General features: G+C 44.8%; 1 protein-coding gene across 1 annotated transcript in view; it reads right to left on the reverse strand.

The window, feature by feature from the left end:
- ABCF1 (ATP binding cassette subfamily F member 1) overlaps nucleotides 1-19937 on the reverse strand; it is a 1329408-nt gene that overhangs the window by 1111779 nt on the left and 197692 nt on the right. The window contains exon 7 of the mRNA XM_044082281.1: nucleotides 15692-15840. Coding sequence (XP_043938216.1) covers nucleotides 15692-15840 — 149 coding nt within the window. The remainder of the gene's footprint in view (nucleotides 1-15691; nucleotides 15841-19937) is intronic.

Consider the following 19937-nt stretch of genomic DNA (forward strand, 5'->3'; position numbering starts at 1 on the left):
AATTCTCCATGCAGCTAGATTTAGAGTTTTGAGATTGCTGTGAAGGGTTTTGTAGTTGTGCTGGGACAACAGAAGAGGAACTAGCGGTAGGATCCATAGTGGGGAATGCGTCAGGCTCTTCAGGAGCGGATACCAGTGTTGTCTTGGCCAGTCTGGAGCAATGAGAATCATTTTCGGCGTCTCTTCTCTGGCTTTTAATACAACTTTGGGCAGCAGAGGAAGAGGCGGGAAGGCATAGACTGTCAATGTTGCCCAATTGAAGGAAAGTGCATCCTCTTTCCAGGCCTGTGGATGATAGGTCCTTGAACAAAATTTTTTCAACTGGCAATTTCTGTGGGTAGCAAATAGATCTGTGTCTGGCTGTCCCCATGCCTGAGTTATCTTTGTGAAAACCTGAGGATGCAACTTCCATTCGTGCGGATCTGTCATATGTCTGCTTAGGTTGTCTGCCAGTGTGTTTTCCTTCCCTGGCAGGAATTGTGCCTGTAGTTGAATTTGCAATTCCAGTGCTGTGTTCCATAGGGTCATGGCTTGCCTGCACAGGGGGTATGAATGAGTTCCCCCCTGTTTATGTACCACATCACTGTGGTGTTGTCGGTCCTTAATAGCTGGCCTGGATGCAGTAGGCCTTTGAAGGTCATAATAGCCTTTTGCACGGCTAGCATTTCCTTTTGGTTGATGTGAAGGTGCTTCTCTTTTCGGGTCCATTTTCCCTGAATGCACTGATCTGTCATGTGTGCTCCCCAGGCGTAGTCTGAGGCGTCTGTTGTGATGATTTGAGTTGCTTGAGGTACACAGAAAGGAAGACCTGTGTTTCTTTGGCAAGCTTGAGTCCACCACAAAAATTCCTTGTGAAGGCATGGAATGAGTGGTATAATTGCTTCCAAGCTGTGGCTGTGTTGAGACCGTAAGTTTTTCAGGTACCATTGAAGTTTCCTCATATGCAGCTTTGCACATGAGATTAGTAGGATGCAAGATGCCATGAATCCCAGAGCCTGCAGGACTTTCCTTGCAGTTAGCCTGGTGTAAGTTGCCATTTTTCTGAAGTATTGAGACAACTGCCCTTGCTTGTCTGGCGTGAGGTAGGCCATCTGGGTGGTTGTATCCAAGCTGGCACCCAGGAAAATTATTTGTTGAGAGGGTATTAGTTTTGATTTCTTTTTGTTGACTGTGTATCCCAGGAAGTTCAACAGTTTTATTACAAAACGCCTGGTGCTGCAGTAGTATGTCCTTGCTGTCTGCTTGGATCAGGCAGTCGTCCAGATATGGGTAGATTTGTATCCCTTGAAGTCTGCAGAAGGCGGTTACTGATGCCAGGCATTTCGTAAACACTCTGGGCGCAATAGATAAGCCAAAGGGCAATGCAGAGAATTGGTAATGGGTTGAACCTGCAAGAAATCTGAGGTATCTTCTGCAATCTTGTCTGATAGGGACATGCAGGTATGCCTCCTTGAGGTCAAATGTTACCAGCCAAGACTCCTTGCCCAGCATGGGAAGAAGCTGCTGTAATGTGAGCATCTTGAATTTTAGCACCTGTAGATATGTGTTTAGGATGGATAGGTCTAAGATAGGTCTCCAATCTTCGTCTTTCCTTGGTACCAGGAATAGTCGGGTATAAAACCCTTGACCTTGTTCTTTTGCAGGTACCTCTTGAATTGCTTTCATATCCATGAGAGCTGAAACTTGTTTTTGTGCCTCTGCCCTTTGATTTTGTGGCAGGTTTGGCATGCCTCTCATTTTTGGAAGGGTGTGAAAGTGGAACCTGTAGCCTCTGTCTATAATGTCCAGAATCCATTTGTCTTTTGTAACAATATGCCAATTTTTTGAGAATAATGTCAGTTTTCTGCCCAAAGGTGCTGCCATTAAAGCTTTGCTTGGCAGGTGTAGGGAAGTCATTGTGTCTGTTTTCTAAAAGACTGTGATCTATCTTCTGCACCTCTTGGGGTTGGTGCTTGCCACTGTCTGGCTCTGAAAGATCCTTGAGGTTGCCCTCTACCCCTTGGGCGCCTCTGCCCCTTTGAGGTCTGTCCGTGGCTGGAAAGGACCAATTTTTTGAAGGCCAGTTTCTGCTGAAACGTGGAGGCTGTACCTGCAGGAAATCTTTTACTGTTTGCATTGATTTCGCTTTTTCCTCCATTTTCTTTAGCACCTCCTCAGCTTTAACACCAAACAATACATCTTTTTGAAGAGGTGCATCTAATAATTTAGCTTTGACATGATCTGGTAAGGTTTGCTCTTTGAGCCAAGCATGCCTACGTATAACAGACCCCGGTAACAGCAGCTCTACATGAGGCCTCTAAAGCATCAAAACCACACTGCAAGGTATGTTTGCCCACTTGCTCTGCACCATGCAACAAATCCTGCAACTCTTTTAAATCTGGTTGTGTCATCTTGCTTTTCAGCTGAGATATCAAAAACTGTTGATACTTTAACATATGGAACTGACAGTTTAATGCCCTCATGGTTACAGTGGCAGAGGTGTACACCTTTTTCCCCCACCTTTCTAAAGCTCTGGAATCTCTCTCTGAAGGTAATGGGTTTTTAGCAGTAGAGGCCTTAATTCTCTTGGGACCCTGTGAAATTGTTTCTGGGTCAGCAGTATGGCTTTTATATAGGAACTGGTGGGAATCAGGAACCCAGTAAAACCTGTCTGGTTTAACAGGAGCTGGAGGCAAAGAATCTGGATTAAGGCTGGCTTCTGTGTACCCATCATCCAATATATCTAAAACAGGAGGGATAGCCAGAGGCCTATGCTGGGGGAGCAGAAGAAATTCCCTGAGCCTTTTCTTGGAGTCGGAGTAATCTTGGCCTTCCCAATGAAAGTGTTCCCTCAATGTATGCAGGGTTTCCCCAAAAGAGAAGTCCTCAGGGGGGGAGACCGAGGGAATAGACTCCCCTGCATCAGAGTCTTCGAATGGAAAATAGGCATAATCCTGGTCCTCAGATAGTTCTGAGGTAACAGAAGCTTGATCTAAGGAAGGGTAGTCTTCCTCTAATCTGGGCCTCTTGTCAGAGGGGGGTTGAGAACCCCTGATAAGAGTAATTAAATCCTCAGCCATTTTAAGCATCTGTTTTTTAGGCATGGTGCCTTGAGAGGAGGTCTGAGGAACCTGTTTTTTGGTTTTCATGGCTGCTTTAGATTTAGTGAAGGCTTTAATAGAGCAAGAGGAAGGCCTGAAGACCCTTGAGAAATGGCAGGCCTGTCTAAATTCTGAGTTTCCCCGCCAGGAGTGGCATCGGGCTTTGTAGTAGGAATAGGGGCCCAGGAGCCTGTGACCTCGGGTACTGAAGACACCGGTAATGCATTGTCATCGGTAGTCAGGGGCTGTGTAGGCGCCTCGCTGAGTACCGGAGAACCGGTAGTCGGCCTTAGCGTGGTTTCAGTAGGTGGTGCGGACCTCGTATGTCGGTCCTTATCTTTGCGTTTTTTGCTCAAAACTGGAGTCGGAGTATCTGACAACATAATATAATTAAACTTTTTGCCGAAAAAGTGAAGGGCGAACTCCGCCCAACGCTTAATAGTGCGTTTATTGAATCTAGCACAGAAACGGCAGGCTGAGACGTCGTGGTCTGGGCCTAAGCAAGGTATACAGAAAGAGTGGAAATCCTTATGCGGTATTAGCTTCCCACAAGAAATGCAATTATTAACTTTGTCTGACATCGGTCTGAGGCAAGAAAAGTTTCCCCAACGGGGTACTTAGCTTTCAAGAAGACTTTGGCTGAAATACTTTCGTAAATCTCAGGAGCTGTCCGACCGGCACTTGCGAACTGCTTCTGCTTCGGGCACCGCGCAGCAAGAAAGACTGAAGAATATGGCATCGGCTGCCTCTTTTATACCCCTGCCACACTGACGTCAGGGAAGAAGCGACGACAACAGACACCGGACCTAGACTTTGGAATTCGGCCGACCGAGGACCCGCCTGACGGCAGGATAACCCATCTGTTATGACTGCAGCTGTATGAATGATGAACATCTGTATTATGTTCTCTGTGTTTCATTGTTGCAGTCATCACATTTGGGTCGATTCCCAAAAACGAAGAAAAGGGTGGAGGCAGTCAAGAAGACTGTGGGCTGGATAGGATGCCCTGAAAAACTGCGGTGGCAAAGCCTGCCATGGATTTGGAGAAGATAGGCAGGTGGTAATGCTTGGAGAATGTATGAACAGATATCCATGTTGCAGCCTCCAGTATGTCCCTGGTGGGGACCCTCTGAGAAAGGCTGCAAAGGTGGAGGCTGCTCTGGTGGAATGTGTCCTGACCCCCTTTGGGGTGGTTTCCTGTGCTGTCTGTAGCAGAAATGGTGCAGTATGCTACCCATTTGAAGATTGTTTGGATATGGCCTTGCCCCTCTGGTCCTGCTGCAAAGCTGACTAGCAACTGATCAGTTTTTCTGAAAGATTTAGTCCCGTCCAGATAGAATCTGAGCTGTCTGTGCACATCTAGAGAGTACAGAATCCTTTCCCCCTTGTTTTATGGGTTAGGGAAAAAGATGGGCAAATGTATGGATTGGTTGAGAGCCACACTGGACACCACTTTAGGCATGAAAGATGGGTTAGTCCTGAGTGAGACTCTGTCAGCATGGAAAATTATGAAGGGCTCAACAACCATGAGTGCTTGTAGCTCCGATACTCTTCTAGCTGAAGTGATGGCCAGAAGCAAGGCTGTTTTCCAAGAGAGAAATCTTAACTCTGCGGAAGCTGCAGGTTCAAAGGGGGGTAGGTTGAGCTTTTCCAATACAAAGTTAAGGTCCCAAGCTGTGGTAGGAGCTCTTCTGGGTGGCCTTAAGTTGTTAGCCCCTCCTACAAACCGTTGGATGAGAGGGTGTGAGAAGAGAGGAGGCTCTGTGCTGTAATGAGCAGAGATGGCAGAGGCATGAATTTTAACAGGAGAAGGATAGACCCCCCTTGTGTAACAAGTCTGCCAGGTAATCCAGGATGAGAGGTAAGGAGGGCTGTGCCGTTCCGGCTCCCTTAGCCTGGATCTAAGTGCAAAACCTTTTCCACTTGTCAGCATAGGATTCCTAGCGCTGGGGCATCTGGTCTCATGTGTAACATCTAGGACTTGTTTGCCTATTCTGGCAGCTTGAGGGGTGGTCAAGGAATAAGCCAGGCTGCCAGGTTGAGGGTCTACAATTGGGGATACATGAATTCTCCATTCCCCTGGGTCAGGAGTGTTGGGATCTGAGGTAGGTGCCATGGAGGCAGGAGTGACGGGCTGCACAGCAGTGGGTACCAGTGCTGGCATGGCCAGTCTGGGGCAATCAGGATTGCCCTCAGTTTTTCCTCCCTTATTTTGAGCAGTACCCTTGATATGAGTGGTAGAGGGAGAAATACATAGACTGAGAGGTTTACCCACTGGAAGGATAGAGCATCCACTTTCCAGGCCCTGCTGTGAGGTTCCCTGGTGCAGAATTTGCTGAGCTGACTGGAGTGGGAGGCATAGAGGTCGACCTTCGGGGTGCCCCATTTCTGGGTTACAAGGGTGAAGGCTCTGTGGTCTAGCTGCCACTCGTGGGTTTATCAGGTTTCTGCTTAAGTTGTCTGCAGAGAGTTTAGAGAGCCTGGCAGGAATTGTGCTAGCAGGTGTAGTTGCATGGCTAAGGCCGTGTGCCAAAGGGTCATGGCGAGCCTGCAGAGAGGATAAGAGTTTGTCCCTCCCTGCTTGTTAATATACTACATCACTGTGTTGTTGCCTGCTTTAATCAGTAGAGGCCCCGGGGAGAGTAGGGGTCTGAAGGCTGTCAGGGCGTGCTGAACAGCTAACATATCTTTTTGGTTGATGTGCAGATGTATTTGATTTGGGCTCTAATGGGCCTGAATGCACCTGTTGTCTAGCTGTGCACCCCGGGCATAGTCTGATGCATCTGTGGTGAGGGTCTGGGCATCGTGGGGTTGTGAGAAGAGAAGTCCCTTGCTGTGGTTGCAAGCTGCTGCCCACCAAAGAAAATCTTTCCTTAGGCAAAGTATCATTGGTATGAGAGTTTCCAGGTCTTAAGTGTGTTGACACCAAAGGCTTTTTAGGCACCACTGTAGTTTCCTCATATGCAGTCTGGCATACGGAATGAGTAGGATGCAGGAAGCCATGAACCCTAGTGCTTGCAGGATTTTCCTTGCGGTTAACTGGGTTTTGGTAGCTAGTTGAGAGAAGTAGCCTATCAGGTAGGCTTGTTTCTCTGGAGTAAGGAATGCCATCTGGAATATTGTGTCCAGGCTTGCTCCCAGAAATACATTTTTTTTGTGTGGGGACTAGTTTTGAATTCTTTTTGTTGATAGTATACCCCAGGAAGGTCAGTAGGTCCTTTACAAAAGTCAGGTGCTGTAACAGCTTTTCCTGACTGTCTGCCTGAATCAGGCAATCATCTAAGTATGGGTAAAATTGAATATTTCTTCGTCTGCAAAAAGCAATGGTGGGAGCCAGGTATTTTGTGAAAACTCTGGGAGCAGTGGATAAAGCCAAAGGGAAGCGCAGAGAACTGAAAGTGCATAGATCCTGCCCTGAAACATAGGTATTGCCTGCATGATTCCCTGATTGGGATGTGTAGGTAAGCCTCTTTTAGGTCTAGGGTGGCTAACCAAGCATCCTTGGAAAGCACTGGTAGAAGCTGCTGGAGGGTGAGCATTTTGAATTTTGGTATCACCAGAAAGGTGTTTAGAATGGATAGATCTAGGATGGGGCACCACGTACCATCTTTTCCGGGTACCAGGAAGATTCTGGAGTACAAACCTTGAACTATTTGGTCTGCAGGAACATGCTGTATTGCCCTCATGGAGAGCAGGGAAAAGACTTGCTTTTTGGCCTCTGTTTACTGGTTTGGAGGAAGATCTGGGAACCCTTTTGTGGTTGGCGGAGTCTGGAAATAAAATCTGTATCCCTGGGACACAAAGTTGAGGACCCATCAGTCGTTGTAATAGTGGCCCAGTTGCTTGCATGGAAGGAGAGTTTTCCTCCTAGGGGCACAAGCAGGCGGGCAGAGGTAAAGGGCGGAGATGTACAGTCATTGTAAGTTCTTACCATAAGGGGGTGGCTTTGCACTCCTTGTTTTTGAAGAGGAGGAACTCCATTGCTTAGATCTCTGCATTCCCTGGGGCTGCTATCTGGGGGGGTCTGTTTCTCTTGGGTCTGGGCAGAGCTGGCCTGGAGGGGGCAGGAAAGGACTAGTGCTTGGAGGGGCAATGCCAACTGAACCTCAGAGGCTGGACCTGTAAGAAGTCTTAACTGTCTGCATAGATTTAGCTTTTTCTTCCATCTTTTTTTTTTTTTTTTTTAAGACCTCTTCTGGCTTGGTGCCAAATAAGTTGTCTTTGTTCAATAGTGTGTCCAGGATTTGACATGGTTTGGTAAGGTCTGTTCCTTAAGCCAAGCATATCTTCTAAGGATAGAACCAGTGACTGCTGCCCTGCAAGATGCTTCTAGGGCATCAAAGCCACATTGCAAGGTGTGCTTAAGTTACTTGACTTGCAGAATGCATTAGCTCTTGTAATTATTTTCTGCACAAGCAGGAAAGGAAATTATTTTTTGTTTGAGGAGTTCCATGTGAAAAGAAATCTGAGGGTGTCAGAGACTCTAATACCAGTCAGGTTTCCTGGGAGCAGGAGGAAGGGTGTCAGGAGTCAAACTGGATTCCATAAAAACATCATCCAGGACAGGAGAAATGGCCTAAGGCCTGTGCTGTGCTAAATGTAAGAATTCCCAGAGTCTCTTTTTGACTGAGGATAGTCTTGACATTCCCATTGGAAATTGCTCCCTTAAAGTATGAAGGGTTTCCCCAAATGAAAAATCCTCGGGTGGAGAGGCAGAAGGAATGGATTCCTCAGCATCAGAATCCTCAAAAGCAGAGAGGGGTTGCATATCTTCATATTCAGATGCATCAGTCACCGGACTCCTGATCAGAAAATACTGCTGGGGACAAGTCTTTTTTTTGGAAGGAGTAGCCAGGCTTCCACTAATAAGCATAATAAGGTCTTCCGCCATTTTAAGCATTTGAGATTGAGGCAAGGAAGCAGGTGCCTGAGCTTGGGTCGTCTGTTTTTTGGGCGTGGTTCGTACCCTGGACCTTAAAAACTCAGTAGTTTTAGAAAGAACTTAAGATGCGAAAAGTCATCAATCTGTGTCAAGTTTCGTTAGTGCAAAGAACTTCCCCGGAAGCCGGTGCCTGCTCAGCGGCTCTGGACCCATCCAAGGCAGAGACATCCGCAAGATCCTTAGTCGAAGAATAGTTTCACGGAAGCGAATCCACAGAAGCATGCATCAGGGGCTGCGAAAGCGCCTGAAGACTGGAGAAATGACTACTAGCTTAGTGGAAGCGCAGTCAGCAGTTTTGGACCTGTGCAGTCACTCTTGTCTTTATCCTTACATTTTTTTTTGGAAAATCGGTAGTCGGATGGCTTACCGAAGCCATATCTGAATTTGAGGACTGAGAGCGAAAATATCTAGCTACAATAAGAACCCAACGGCGGATAGCTCTGGCGTTGAACAAAGCACAAAAGCGACAGCGGGGGACGTCATGGTCTAGGCCTAAACAGGTGATGCAGTAAGAATGGAAGTCTCGGTGTGGTATTTGCTTTCTACAGGTGAGACAATTGTTAACTTTTTCTGACATCTGTTAGAGCAAGAAAAAAGGATCCCCAACGGGGTACTTAGCTTTAGAAGACTTCAGCTTCAATTTAGAAATGAAAACTTAGGTAGCGGCCGACCGGCACTCATGTGAACTGCTTCTGCTTCAGGCTCCTCGGCAAGAAAGACTGATGTAATGGTGTCGGCTGCCTGATTTTATACCACTGATGACCTGACGTCAGTTCTGGAGCGACAGCAACTGATGCAGAAATACTAAGTCTCTGGTATTCAGGCCGACTGAGGGCTACCCCTGGCAGGATAACCCAAATGTGCTGACTGCAACAGTGAAACACAAAGAACATCTGAGCTGTATCACAAGACAGTACCAGTTGTGTACACCTACCATAAATGTAGATGTTCGAGTGTCTTCACTGTTGCAGTCATAACTGTAGGGTGCTCCTGCCGGCAGGCAGCCCGAGGTCGGCCAGAATCCCAAAGTCTGGGTCCGGCGTCGGCTGTACAAGCTAGTACCCTGACGTCAGTACGCTTTGGTACATAGCCCTCAGCCGACGCCAACTTCTCCAGCCTTTCTTGCCCTAGATGTCAGAAGTCCCCAATAAAACAAAATGAATCCAACAAGGAAACACAAATACACCACAAAAAGAAAAGGAGAAAAAGAGGGGATAGGAGGGAGGACACGACTGCAACAGTGAAGACACTCGAACATCTACATTTATGGTAGGTGTACACAACTGTACTATGTTCTTCGTGTTTCACTGTTGCAGTCATAACTGTAGGGTGGAATCCCAAAGCAGTGAAAAATGGGAGGAGGCTTTAGATAGAAGAAGGGGAGGCAAGAATACCCTGCAAAACAGCAGAGGCAAAGCCTGCCCTGGTCTTAGAATACAGTGGGAGATTGTAGTGCTTGGAAAAAGTATGCACAGAACTCCAAGTGGCAGCTTCCAAGATATCCTTGGTAGGAACTCTTCTGAGGAAAGCTGTAGAAGTGGCAGCTGCTCTAGTAGAATGACTTCTAATGGTACCTGGAAACTGTTTCCCATGTAACAAAATCTGATTCCATAAGCAATCCATTTGGAAATAGTTTGTTTAGAAATAGGTTTTCCAAGAGAACTGGAGGCAAAAGAAACAATTGATTAGACTTTCTGAACTCTTTAGTCTTGTCCAGGTAAAATCGTAACTGTCTGTGTACATCCAATGAATGCAAAATCCTTTCCCCTTTATTTTGAGGATTAGGAAAGAAAGTAGGAAGGTGAATTGTCTGATTTAAAGCCACTTTCGAAATCACCTTAGGCATGAAAGTAGGATTGGTCCTCAAGGATACTCTGTCCTGATGGAAAATAAGGTATGGTTCCACAGCCATGAGAGCTTGCAACTCTGAGACCCTTCTAGCAGAAGTCAATGCTAATACAAGAACAGTCTTCCAAGATAAAAACTTAATATCTGAAGATGCAGCAGGCTCAAAAGGAGGCAAAGTAAGTTTTTCTAAAACATAATTAAGATCCCAGGCAGGAACAGGAAAGGGTCCTGGGAGGCCGCAAATTTTTAGCCCCTCTCAAGAATTGTCTCACCAAAGGATGAGAAAAAACAGGAGGATCAGAATTGAAATGAGCAGAAATAGCAGAAGCATGAATCTTAATGGAAGAAAAGGAAAGTCCTTTAGATAAAAGATCCGAAAGGTAAAGCAAAATAGAAGAGAGATCAGGTACCAGAGGATCCGAGCCTCGGTCCTGCATCCAAATACAAAACCTCTTCCATTTAGAGGCATAGGATTTCCTAGTGCTAGGCCGTCTAGCTTCCAGAAGAACATCCAAAACTTGTTTGGGAAGACTAGAGGAAATCAAATTCTTTTGAAGAGCCAAGCTGCCAGGCAAAGGGTATTGAGATTGGAATGTAGTAAATGACCCTGATGCTGGGACAGAAGAGAAGGGTTCAGAGGGAGAATGCAAGGAGGCTCCAAGAACAGGTGCTTTAAAGTTGGATACCAAAACTGTCGAGGCCAATTTGGAGCAATCAAGATGAGGAACTTGGGCTTGTCCTGTTTTATCTTCAGTAATACCCGAGGTAGTAGAGGAAGAGGAGGGAAGACATATCCTGAAAGGCTTCTCCAGCTGAAGGACAGGGCATCCACTTTCCAAGCTGTTTTGTGGAAGGACCTGGTGCAAAAGCGAGGCAGCTGATGATTGAGATGGGATGCAAACAGATCTATCTGGGGACATCCCCAAACTGCAGTAATCCTGTTGAATAAGTTGGTGTCTAGCATCCATTCGTGAGGATCTGAAATATTTCTGCTCAGGCTGTCTGCTAAGAGATTCTGTTCCCCTGGAATGAATTGAGCCTGGAGATGTAGATCCAAATTTAGAGCTGTGTCCCATAAAGCCATAGCTAGTCTGCAAAGGGGTATGAATGAGAACCCCCTGCTTGTTGATGTACCACATGACCGTGGTGTTGTCTGTGCGAATTAGCAGAGGCCCTGGTTGCAAAAGGTTCTTGAAGGCTAGAAGGGCATTTTGAACTGCCAACATTTCCTTCAGATTGATGTGCCAGTGAAGATGGGCCTTTGTCCAGGTTCCCTGCTGGCAATTGTCTAGAAAGTGTGCTCCCCAAGCATAATCCGAGGCGTCCGTGGTTAGGATTTGAGTAGGTTGAGGTAGACGAAAAGGCTTTCCTTCGTTTAAAGCACATACCCTGGACCACCAGAGGAACTCCCTCTGGAGGCAGGGGATCAGAGGAATCAGAATATCCAGATTGTGGTAATGCTGTGACCATACACTTTTCAGATACCACTGAAGCTTTCTCATATGAAGCCTTGCGTTTGGAATCAACAGAATGCAGGAAGCCATGTAGCCCAGAGCCTGCAGGAATTTTCTTGCAGTGAGCTGAGATAGAGTTGCCAAGGTGCTGAAAATAGAAGCCAGCTGTGTTTGTTTTTCTGGAGTGAGGAAGGCCCTTTGTAAGGTTGTATTTAAGAGGGCTCCCAAGAATACCATTTGTTGAGAAGGGATCAAATGTGACTTTTTTGTGTTCACTGAGAATCCCAGTAGGAGGAGAAGACGTTGAACAAAGTCCAGATGTTGAAGTAGAAGATCTTTGCTGTCTGCCTGAATAAGGCAGTCGTCCAAATAGGGGTAAATCTGGATCCCTTGAAGTCTGCAATAAGCCACTACTGGTGCCAGGCACTTGGTAAAGATTCTGGGCGCAGTAGATAAACCAAAGGGCAGTACAGAGAATTGAAAGTGCCTCGAACCTGCCTTGAACCTGAGGAATTTCCTGCATTCCTGCATGATGGGAATGTGTAAGTAGGCTTCCTTTAAGTCCAATGTCACCATCCAGGAGTCCTGAGAGAGCACTGGAATTAGTTGTTGCAGAGTAAGCATCTTGAATTTTGGAATTTCCAAAAAGGTGTTTAACACAAAGGTCCAGAATAGGTCTCCATGAGTTTTGTTTTCTTGGAACCAGAAACAGTCTTGAATAAAAACCTTTTACCATCTCCGAGAGTGGAACAGGCTCTATGGCTCTCATGGCCAGAAGAGCATCCACTTGATTTAAGGCCTCTGACCATTGATGTTTTGGCAGATCTGGCCAACCGTGAGCCCTTGGCAAAGTGTGAAAGTGGAATTTGTAACCTTTTAAAATCACGTCCAATACCCATCTGTCCTGGGTATCTGAGTCCAATTTCTGTAAAAAAGAGACAGTTTTCCTCCGAGCGGGGCATCCAGGTGAAGGGGTCCTGTAGCCCAACCGAGAGAGTCATTGAGTTTTCTTTCTTTGAGATTGGGATCTGTCTTCTCCCCTTCTAGGTGAAGAAGCAGTCCATTGTCTAGATCTGTAAGAGGCCTGACCTTGACCACGACCTCTGGAGCGTCTATATCTTCCCCTTTGAGGCCTGTCAGACGTTGGAAAGGACCAATTTTTTGAGGGCCAATTCCTGGAAAATCTAGGAGGCTGAACTTGCAAGAAATCTTTTACAGTCTGCATAGATTTTGCCTTTTCTTCCATCTTTTTAATAACTTCCTCAGCCTTGGATCCAAAAAGAACATCATGTTGAACAGGGGCATCTAATAACTTAGCCTTAACCTGTTCAGGTAAACTTACGAAGCCAGGCATGTCTCCTGATAACAGTACCAGAGGCTGCAGCCCTGCAAGAAGCATCCAAAGCATCAAAACCACAATGTAAATTATGTTTGTTCACTTATTCAGTAGCATGCAAGACATCCTGAAGTTCCTTATCCTCTGCACATGCAGGAAGGGAAGCAAGCTTTTGCTTTAAAACAGACAAAAGAAATTGCTGATACTTAAACATATGAAACTGGCAATTTAAAGCCCTTACAGACAGGGTAGCAGAAGTATATACCTTTTTTCCCCACCTGTCTAAAGCACGAGAATCCTTCTCAGAGGGAATAGAATTTTTAGAAGTAGCAACCTTAGCAGCCTTAGAGCCCTGAGAAATAGTTTCAGGATCCGCAGAAGGGTTCTTAAGTAAGAATAAATGAGGGTCAGGAACCCTATAAAATCTATCAGGCTTAGAAGGAGCAGGAGGCATGGAATCAGGATTCAAATTAGCCTCAGAAAAAGCATCATCTACAATGTCCAAAACAGGAGGGATAGCTAAAGGCCTATGCTGAGGAAGAAGAAATTCTCTAAGCCTCTTCTTGGAAGCAGAATACTCCTGTCCCTCCCAATGAAAATGCTCCCTCATCTCATGCAAGGTTTCCCCAAAAGAGAAATCCTCAGGCGGAGAGGCCGAGGGTAAGGAGTCCTCAGCATCTGAATCCTCATAAGGAGGAAAAGAATAGTCCTGATCTGAGGAAGAGACAGAAGATACAGAAGCCTGGTCAGAGGAATCCAGAGTAACATCCTGTCGAGGCCTTTTCTCAGGAGTGGGGTGAGAACCCCTAATCATTGTAAGCAAATCTTCAGCCATCTTTAATAATTGCTTCTGTGTCCTGGGAGTAGATTCAGAAGCAGCTTGAGCAGGAACTTTAGACTTAACAGGAGTCTTTGTCTTTGCCTTTGCCTTTGAAATAGTGATGTGAGTAGGCCTGAAAACCCCCTCAGAAGCCGGTACCTGCACAGTGGTTCCGGACCCATCTGAGGGAGCGACGTCCGAAGGTCCTGCAGCAGTTAAAATAGTAGGCCTTGATGGCTCCCCATGGGAGTCCGTATCGGCCATCGGTTCAGAAGTGGCGGATGACAGGGGCTACAAAAGCACCTCACTGACGACAGCCGAACCGGATGCTGGCTCCAGCTGCAACGAGTCCTGTTTGGACCTCGGAGGCCTGTCTTTGTCTTTGCGCTTCTTTTGAATTCCGGTAGTGTCCGACGACATTCTATAACTGAAGCGTCTGCCAAAATAATTTAAAGCCCAATCGTACCTGCGCTTGATAGTACGAGAGTTGAACCTGGCACAGAACCGACAACAAGAAACGTCGTGGTCAGGGCCTAAGCAAGGTAGACAGTAAGAGTGGAAATCTTTATGAGGTATTTGTTTCCCACACGTTATACAATTATTAACTTTTTGTGACATGGGAGGAACAAGAAAAAGATTCCCCAACGGGGTACTTAGCTTTGAGAAGAGAAGTAAGAACTTCGGACCGACAACAAAATACGCTGTTCGAAAATCGCCAACCAACGACTTGCGAGCTGCTTTCCACCGCACGGCAAGAAAGACTGGAGAAGATGGCGTCGGCTGAGGGCTATGTACCAAAGCGTACTGACGTCAGGGTACTAGCTTGTACAGCCAACGCCGGACCCAGACTTTGAGATTCTGGCCGACCTCGGGCTGCCTGCCGGCAGGAGCACCCTACAGTTATGACTGCAACAGTGAAACACGAAGAACATCTGTAGACATGAAATGACTGAAGCAAAATTCTTTCAAAAATAGAAGTATTAAAAGACTAGTCAGCTGGGGCAACAGTTGAATTTTTCACTGCAAATACCAGTAATTCAAGCCTATGAATAACTCATCATCAAAAGTTATGGAAGGGAACTTCTCTCCTTCTCTTAAGGACAAAGCTTTGGCACCTAATCCAGTAGGAAGCCTCATAAATGTTAACAGCTTCCTTGGATTAGTTTACATTGCTAAAGAAGGAACCATGTTGTGCTGTAAGTTACTAAAGAATATCTAAATGGAAAGAAAAAGCACCTATAGTATTCTTAAATATATTACAACACCCACAGCTTGATACTTCATTGCATACCTTTTTACTGAAATTGGCCACTGCCCAAATGCCAGGGACCTTTTCAATGAGAGTAACTTGAAGTGATATTTGTTAGTTAGAACTGGAATGGGGGGGGGGGGGAGTGGCATTACATGTGGCTGATGGCTCAGCAAGCCTCCAATTCTAAACTAAGGAAAGTAAGAAATAAGTGTAAGAAACTGGTGAATTGTGCATGTCACCAAACCTTGATTGGCTCTGTCTACTTAAACATGGATACTGAGCTTCATCTCAAAGTGCTGTTGAATATTCATGTACCAAATAGTTCATCCCAACATCATTTCATAAAAGGAAGTGAATAAAATTAAAGGGACAATGTGCTAAACATCTACAGCTATACAAACTAAAGGAACTGTGCAACATTTACTGGCACTCAACGTAATAGCCAAACAAGAAAGGTTAATAGGTATCAGTACCATACAATTCACAGATAATCCTGTCAGGAATGAAAGCAAAAGGAAACCAACTCAACCCAGATCAATGCTGTTCACTCGCAGATTAAACATTTACTGAATGCACCAAACCACAAAATTGTCTTCCCTATACCAATAAAACTACTGCAAAAACTGTGGATTATGCCCATCAAGGAACATCTAGCACTGAGATGAACAGATGACTGCTGTGCATGGAAGATTCTCCTTGGTTGGTGTTCCATCCAAGCTTTCAAGTTTAAGTCTATATCTGCTACTCTTCCAGTGGGGACATCACAGCATTAGGCATATTCAACAACCACCTTATTCCCCATCATTATCAAGATGCACGGGCTTAAACATTCAATAAACAGTGGAAGCTATCTTTGAAAACCTCACAAGAGAGGCACCAGAGAGAGACAGTAGATGAAATCTGATATGCAAATAAATTACTGGTGAAACTTCCAAATGCTCTCAGAATGTAATGAATACCTAGCAAGAGACACTCTCATCCTCCAGCCTCCAGAGAATTTCTTGGTTGGACGAATTTGCATCTCAGGAGTGAATCCCAGACCAGCTAAAATGCGGCGTGCCTTTGCTTCAGCAGCTTCTGCACCAATAGCACGAAGCTCTTCATACACCTAGAAAGGAGAAGTACACTTAGAATTATATGCAAAACCTAAAAAAAAAAATCAGAGAGGTGCTGAATAAAAGAGTTCATATGAAAGTCAGTTATTGCTCTTTTAAGTGAGCACAGGTGTCATTTGCAGTACGTTGACCCTAATTTACATGAACAGAATAGTTAACCAACATTAAAGCAATAATTACTTTAGAAGAAATACTTTGTATCACAGTAGCAAATGTCATATGTAAATAACAGAAGTCCTGCAATTTATACTTCCTATCCTGACAGGGAGTCACTACCTGTTTTGGGATCTGTTTAATAAAATAGAAAATTTATGTCAAGTAAAAATCTGCCTGAAGAGTTAATACTGGTATCCATGGAGGCTTTAGATGGAACACAGAATATTACTGCATTATATCAATGGGGTCTTGCTAAAATACTTCAATAAAACTTCATCTCAACCAATCAACTCTCTACTACATTCACGGTAAATCTAAATAACTGGATGGGCAGCTGAAAATTCAATCAGTCTTGTATTGCCCTCCTAGAGGCTGGTGGGAATTCTGAATACAGACCACTTGCTAGTCTTCCAGTAGTCTTCAGATTTATAGATTCATAGATTAATAAGCTAAGAACTCAGGGGGCTTTTCTAAGCCTAGCCAAATTTTCCTGAAAGAATAAAAAAGTCCTGTATCCAAAAAGGACAGGGATGGCAAGCTACCTCTGTCCATAAAGGATATGGGTGCCAAGCCTTGTGTAATTTTCCTGTTCCCATCCAATGGTCTATGTTGCGCTTAAACTGGGTAACAGATGAACTGAGCTTCACACAGATGGGAAAGCCTGTTCCACAGGAGGGACAGTCTCTGGGAAAACTTCTGTGTTCTGTTTAACAAAATTCAGGTCCTTAGACCTTGTAGCTCTGATATCGTTTGACTTATGAATATGCAGGAGATTGTAAGTGTGGGGTATGAAGTATGCGGATGCCTCATAAGCCAGGCACAGATCACTCTAACAATCTATAGGAGACTGCGTAGAGCAGGGTTGGGGCAATTAATTTTCCCAAAGGACCACATGAAAAACTAAGTGTTTTGGAGGGCTGGACCAATAGGCTGAACTCAATTCTGTTCTACATTAATTTTATCGCTTTATGAAAAGCAGTAAATTGTATGGTTTTCATTAGCCGCTATTGGTAGATGTTACGATTAGGCTATGAAAATGTGAAACGAGCATAGCAAAAACACCAACATTATATCACTATTTAATCCACACTTAGCCTAGTACTGTACTAATCTATGAACCTATTGTATTTGGATTTAATTTAAAACTTATTTCAAATTTTACAGCACAAACACCAACAGACATCTGCTAAATGAAGCAATGCAGTCTCACAATGAAAACAGACTTGGCATTAAAACTTCTCTGCCCTTCAAATTCACTTTAATTGAAACAGCACTGAAACTCGCATTCAATGAAAATGCATCCGGTCAATGGCGGATAAAGTTTACCTTTGGGCTGTCTTTCGATAATAGGCCCCTTGTTCATTTTTAGGACAATGCATACATTATTACACTTTCCTGATTGTATTAAATTACATTCCCAGTACAATACAGCACCAAGTTAGAGCATGCTTTATGTAGTTTCAAACAGTTTTCCAGTAAGCAATGAAACAAAATGTATGAACCTAGAACAAAAAAACCTGCCTGATTCAGAACATGTTGTCAGTAAAAGTCTCTACTCAAACTTCTGTCATTACAATCAACCAATAACTGCCTTCTGCACAAAAGAAAGTACACTACCTGTTATGCTACTTACAATGTTTTTAAATACTTTACCACTATAGTGATTACCATTTGCAACATTTGCACATTGTAAACAGAATTGGCATAAGCAGCACTAAACTTCTCTTCCCCTGAAGCTCTCAGCTCCTTGTAAAATGCACTTGACACTCAACCATATCTCTTACCTTTGTAGCAGAAGAAAAAACTGGAAAAAGTCATTTTGTGGTGGGGAGGTCTGGGGGGGACAAAGGCTCAAAACCAGGAACACATTTTAAATATTGCTTGTACATAATCTTAGAAAGTTCATAGGTGTGTACTAGGCTAATGGCCCTGGAGCCTTTACAAGCCTAGCCCATAGGACTACCCTGGCATCATGCCACCCGACCTTAGTTTCCAGTGCCTCTGTAGAGTAGAGTCACTGGAGTGATCCCCGGGGTTAATTTCCTCTTTTCCGTCCACTCATCAAAATTTCTTTTGAAAAGGGCTGGTGAAGTGCTCTGTTTGACATGTATGGGAAGTCTATTCCATAGCATGGGCAGTCTATGGGTTATGAACCTCTCCCTCCAGCACTTTTTGTTGATTGTGGTAATGAGGCTGAGGTCTTTGGAGCGTGTGGTGTGGAGGGATTGGGATTTCTTTAGATGTGGAATTTCTAACAGAGCTGGGTCAGACATGGCTTTGTAAGTCAAGCAGAGATCACCTTTTAAGTAGGTGACATGAGGCACAGAATAGTTGGAATTTTTTTGAGTCTGTCCATACAGGACAAGTGTTTAAGGCCTAGGATCCTCTTTGTGAGGTACTTTTGCCTCTCCAGTTGTTGCAGGTGTCTAGTAAGGTATATGCCAAATGGGGCACTGTACTCTATGCCAGATGCTAGAATAAAAGGTTTTGTGTTACTGTGCTATGCATTTCCTGAAAGATGATGACAAGCCTTTTCTCCCAATGAACTGTTAGTTAAAACACAGTCAGTACCCACCCCCAAAACAGCCTCATAAAAAGCAGTTTCTCAGTGGTGGTAGGGGTAGAGAATTCAGGCTCTTGTTTCTTGTGCCTAACGTACAGGGTTTCAGTCTGAGCAATAACACTAACCACCAGTTATCCCTACTTGGGGCATTTTATACACAGACACATATGTTGCAAACATGATTATGTCCAGCAGCAACGAACCAAACAGCTACAGTCCCTCCCTTCAGAAATAGGAGCTAAATTCCCTTAAGAAGGAATGAACGAATGTTAAATCCAAATCCTGTGCAGCAGGAAAGACACACGATGTAATGAATGAAAGACGTACGTACAGATGCAATCGGAAAATTCCAGGGGTTTTGTCTGATGTCTCATAGGCCAGTCAGGGACAGTCAAAGGGCTGGATTTGGCCTGTCTCAGCTCCGGCATACAGGGAAAGGGCTTTAAGGCACTCTACGACAGATTTGTTATGCCTTGTATTTTTTTTTTGGAAGAAACATCTAAGGCTGTTCTACCGTACTCTACAACTGGTCTGAAAAGAGCAGAGTACAGTGGGATGATGACTTCCTCGGAACTAGATTCCATGCCCCTACTTAAAAGTTGTGCAACATTAAATGATTTCCTCACCACTGTGGCTACATGGTGATCAAAGGTAATGCTACTGTCGACATGCGCACCCAAATCCCTGACCACTGGGTCAATTTTTAGGGGGTGTCCTGTCAACACAATAATTAGCTGGGAGGCTTGACTTCCCCTAAGGTACAATAATGCATTTCTTGGCACTGCGTTTAAGATCAAAGCTTTAGCACCATTTGTCAGAGATTGGCCTTCTTGAAGAATGCTAGTGTCTGCAGGGGAAATAACTCACAGCTTGCAATCATCTGCAAACTTAGTCAGCCATAAACCTTCAGCATTTGCTTATACTTCAGAGAAAAAGATGTCAAAAAGGAGCAGGCCCAGTACTGAGCCCTGGTGGACTTTGATAATGACTGGCTTCATGGTGGAAGTGGCCTTACTTATTCTGACCTCCTGGGTCCTATTACTGAGCTATTTGGCTATCCAGTGGGTGATAAGCGTTTGTACCTAATTTAGTGAGCTAGTCCATAATGTTTGAGTGGGATACTGTATCAAAAGCCTTGACCACGTCAAGGTAAGATGTGCACACATCTTGCCCTCATCCATTGTTTGGGTGACCTCAAAGAGGCCCACGAGATTTAATAGGCATGACCTTCCTTTAACAAAGCCAAACTGCAACGGGTCCAGCATTTGTAGCTTACCTAGGTCCTCATTCATCATGTCCATGATAATTCCCTTCCATGGCCTTACCTATGAGGCTGATCACAGTTATGGGCCTGTAGTTACCCAGGCTAAG

Source organism: Protopterus annectens, chromosome 9.part0, assembly GCF_019279795.1.
Source record: "Protopterus annectens isolate FY-2018-M chromosome 9.part0, PAN1.0, whole genome shotgun sequence".
Taxonomy (NCBI): domain Eukaryota; kingdom Metazoa; phylum Chordata; order Ceratodontiformes; family Protopteridae; genus Protopterus; species Protopterus annectens.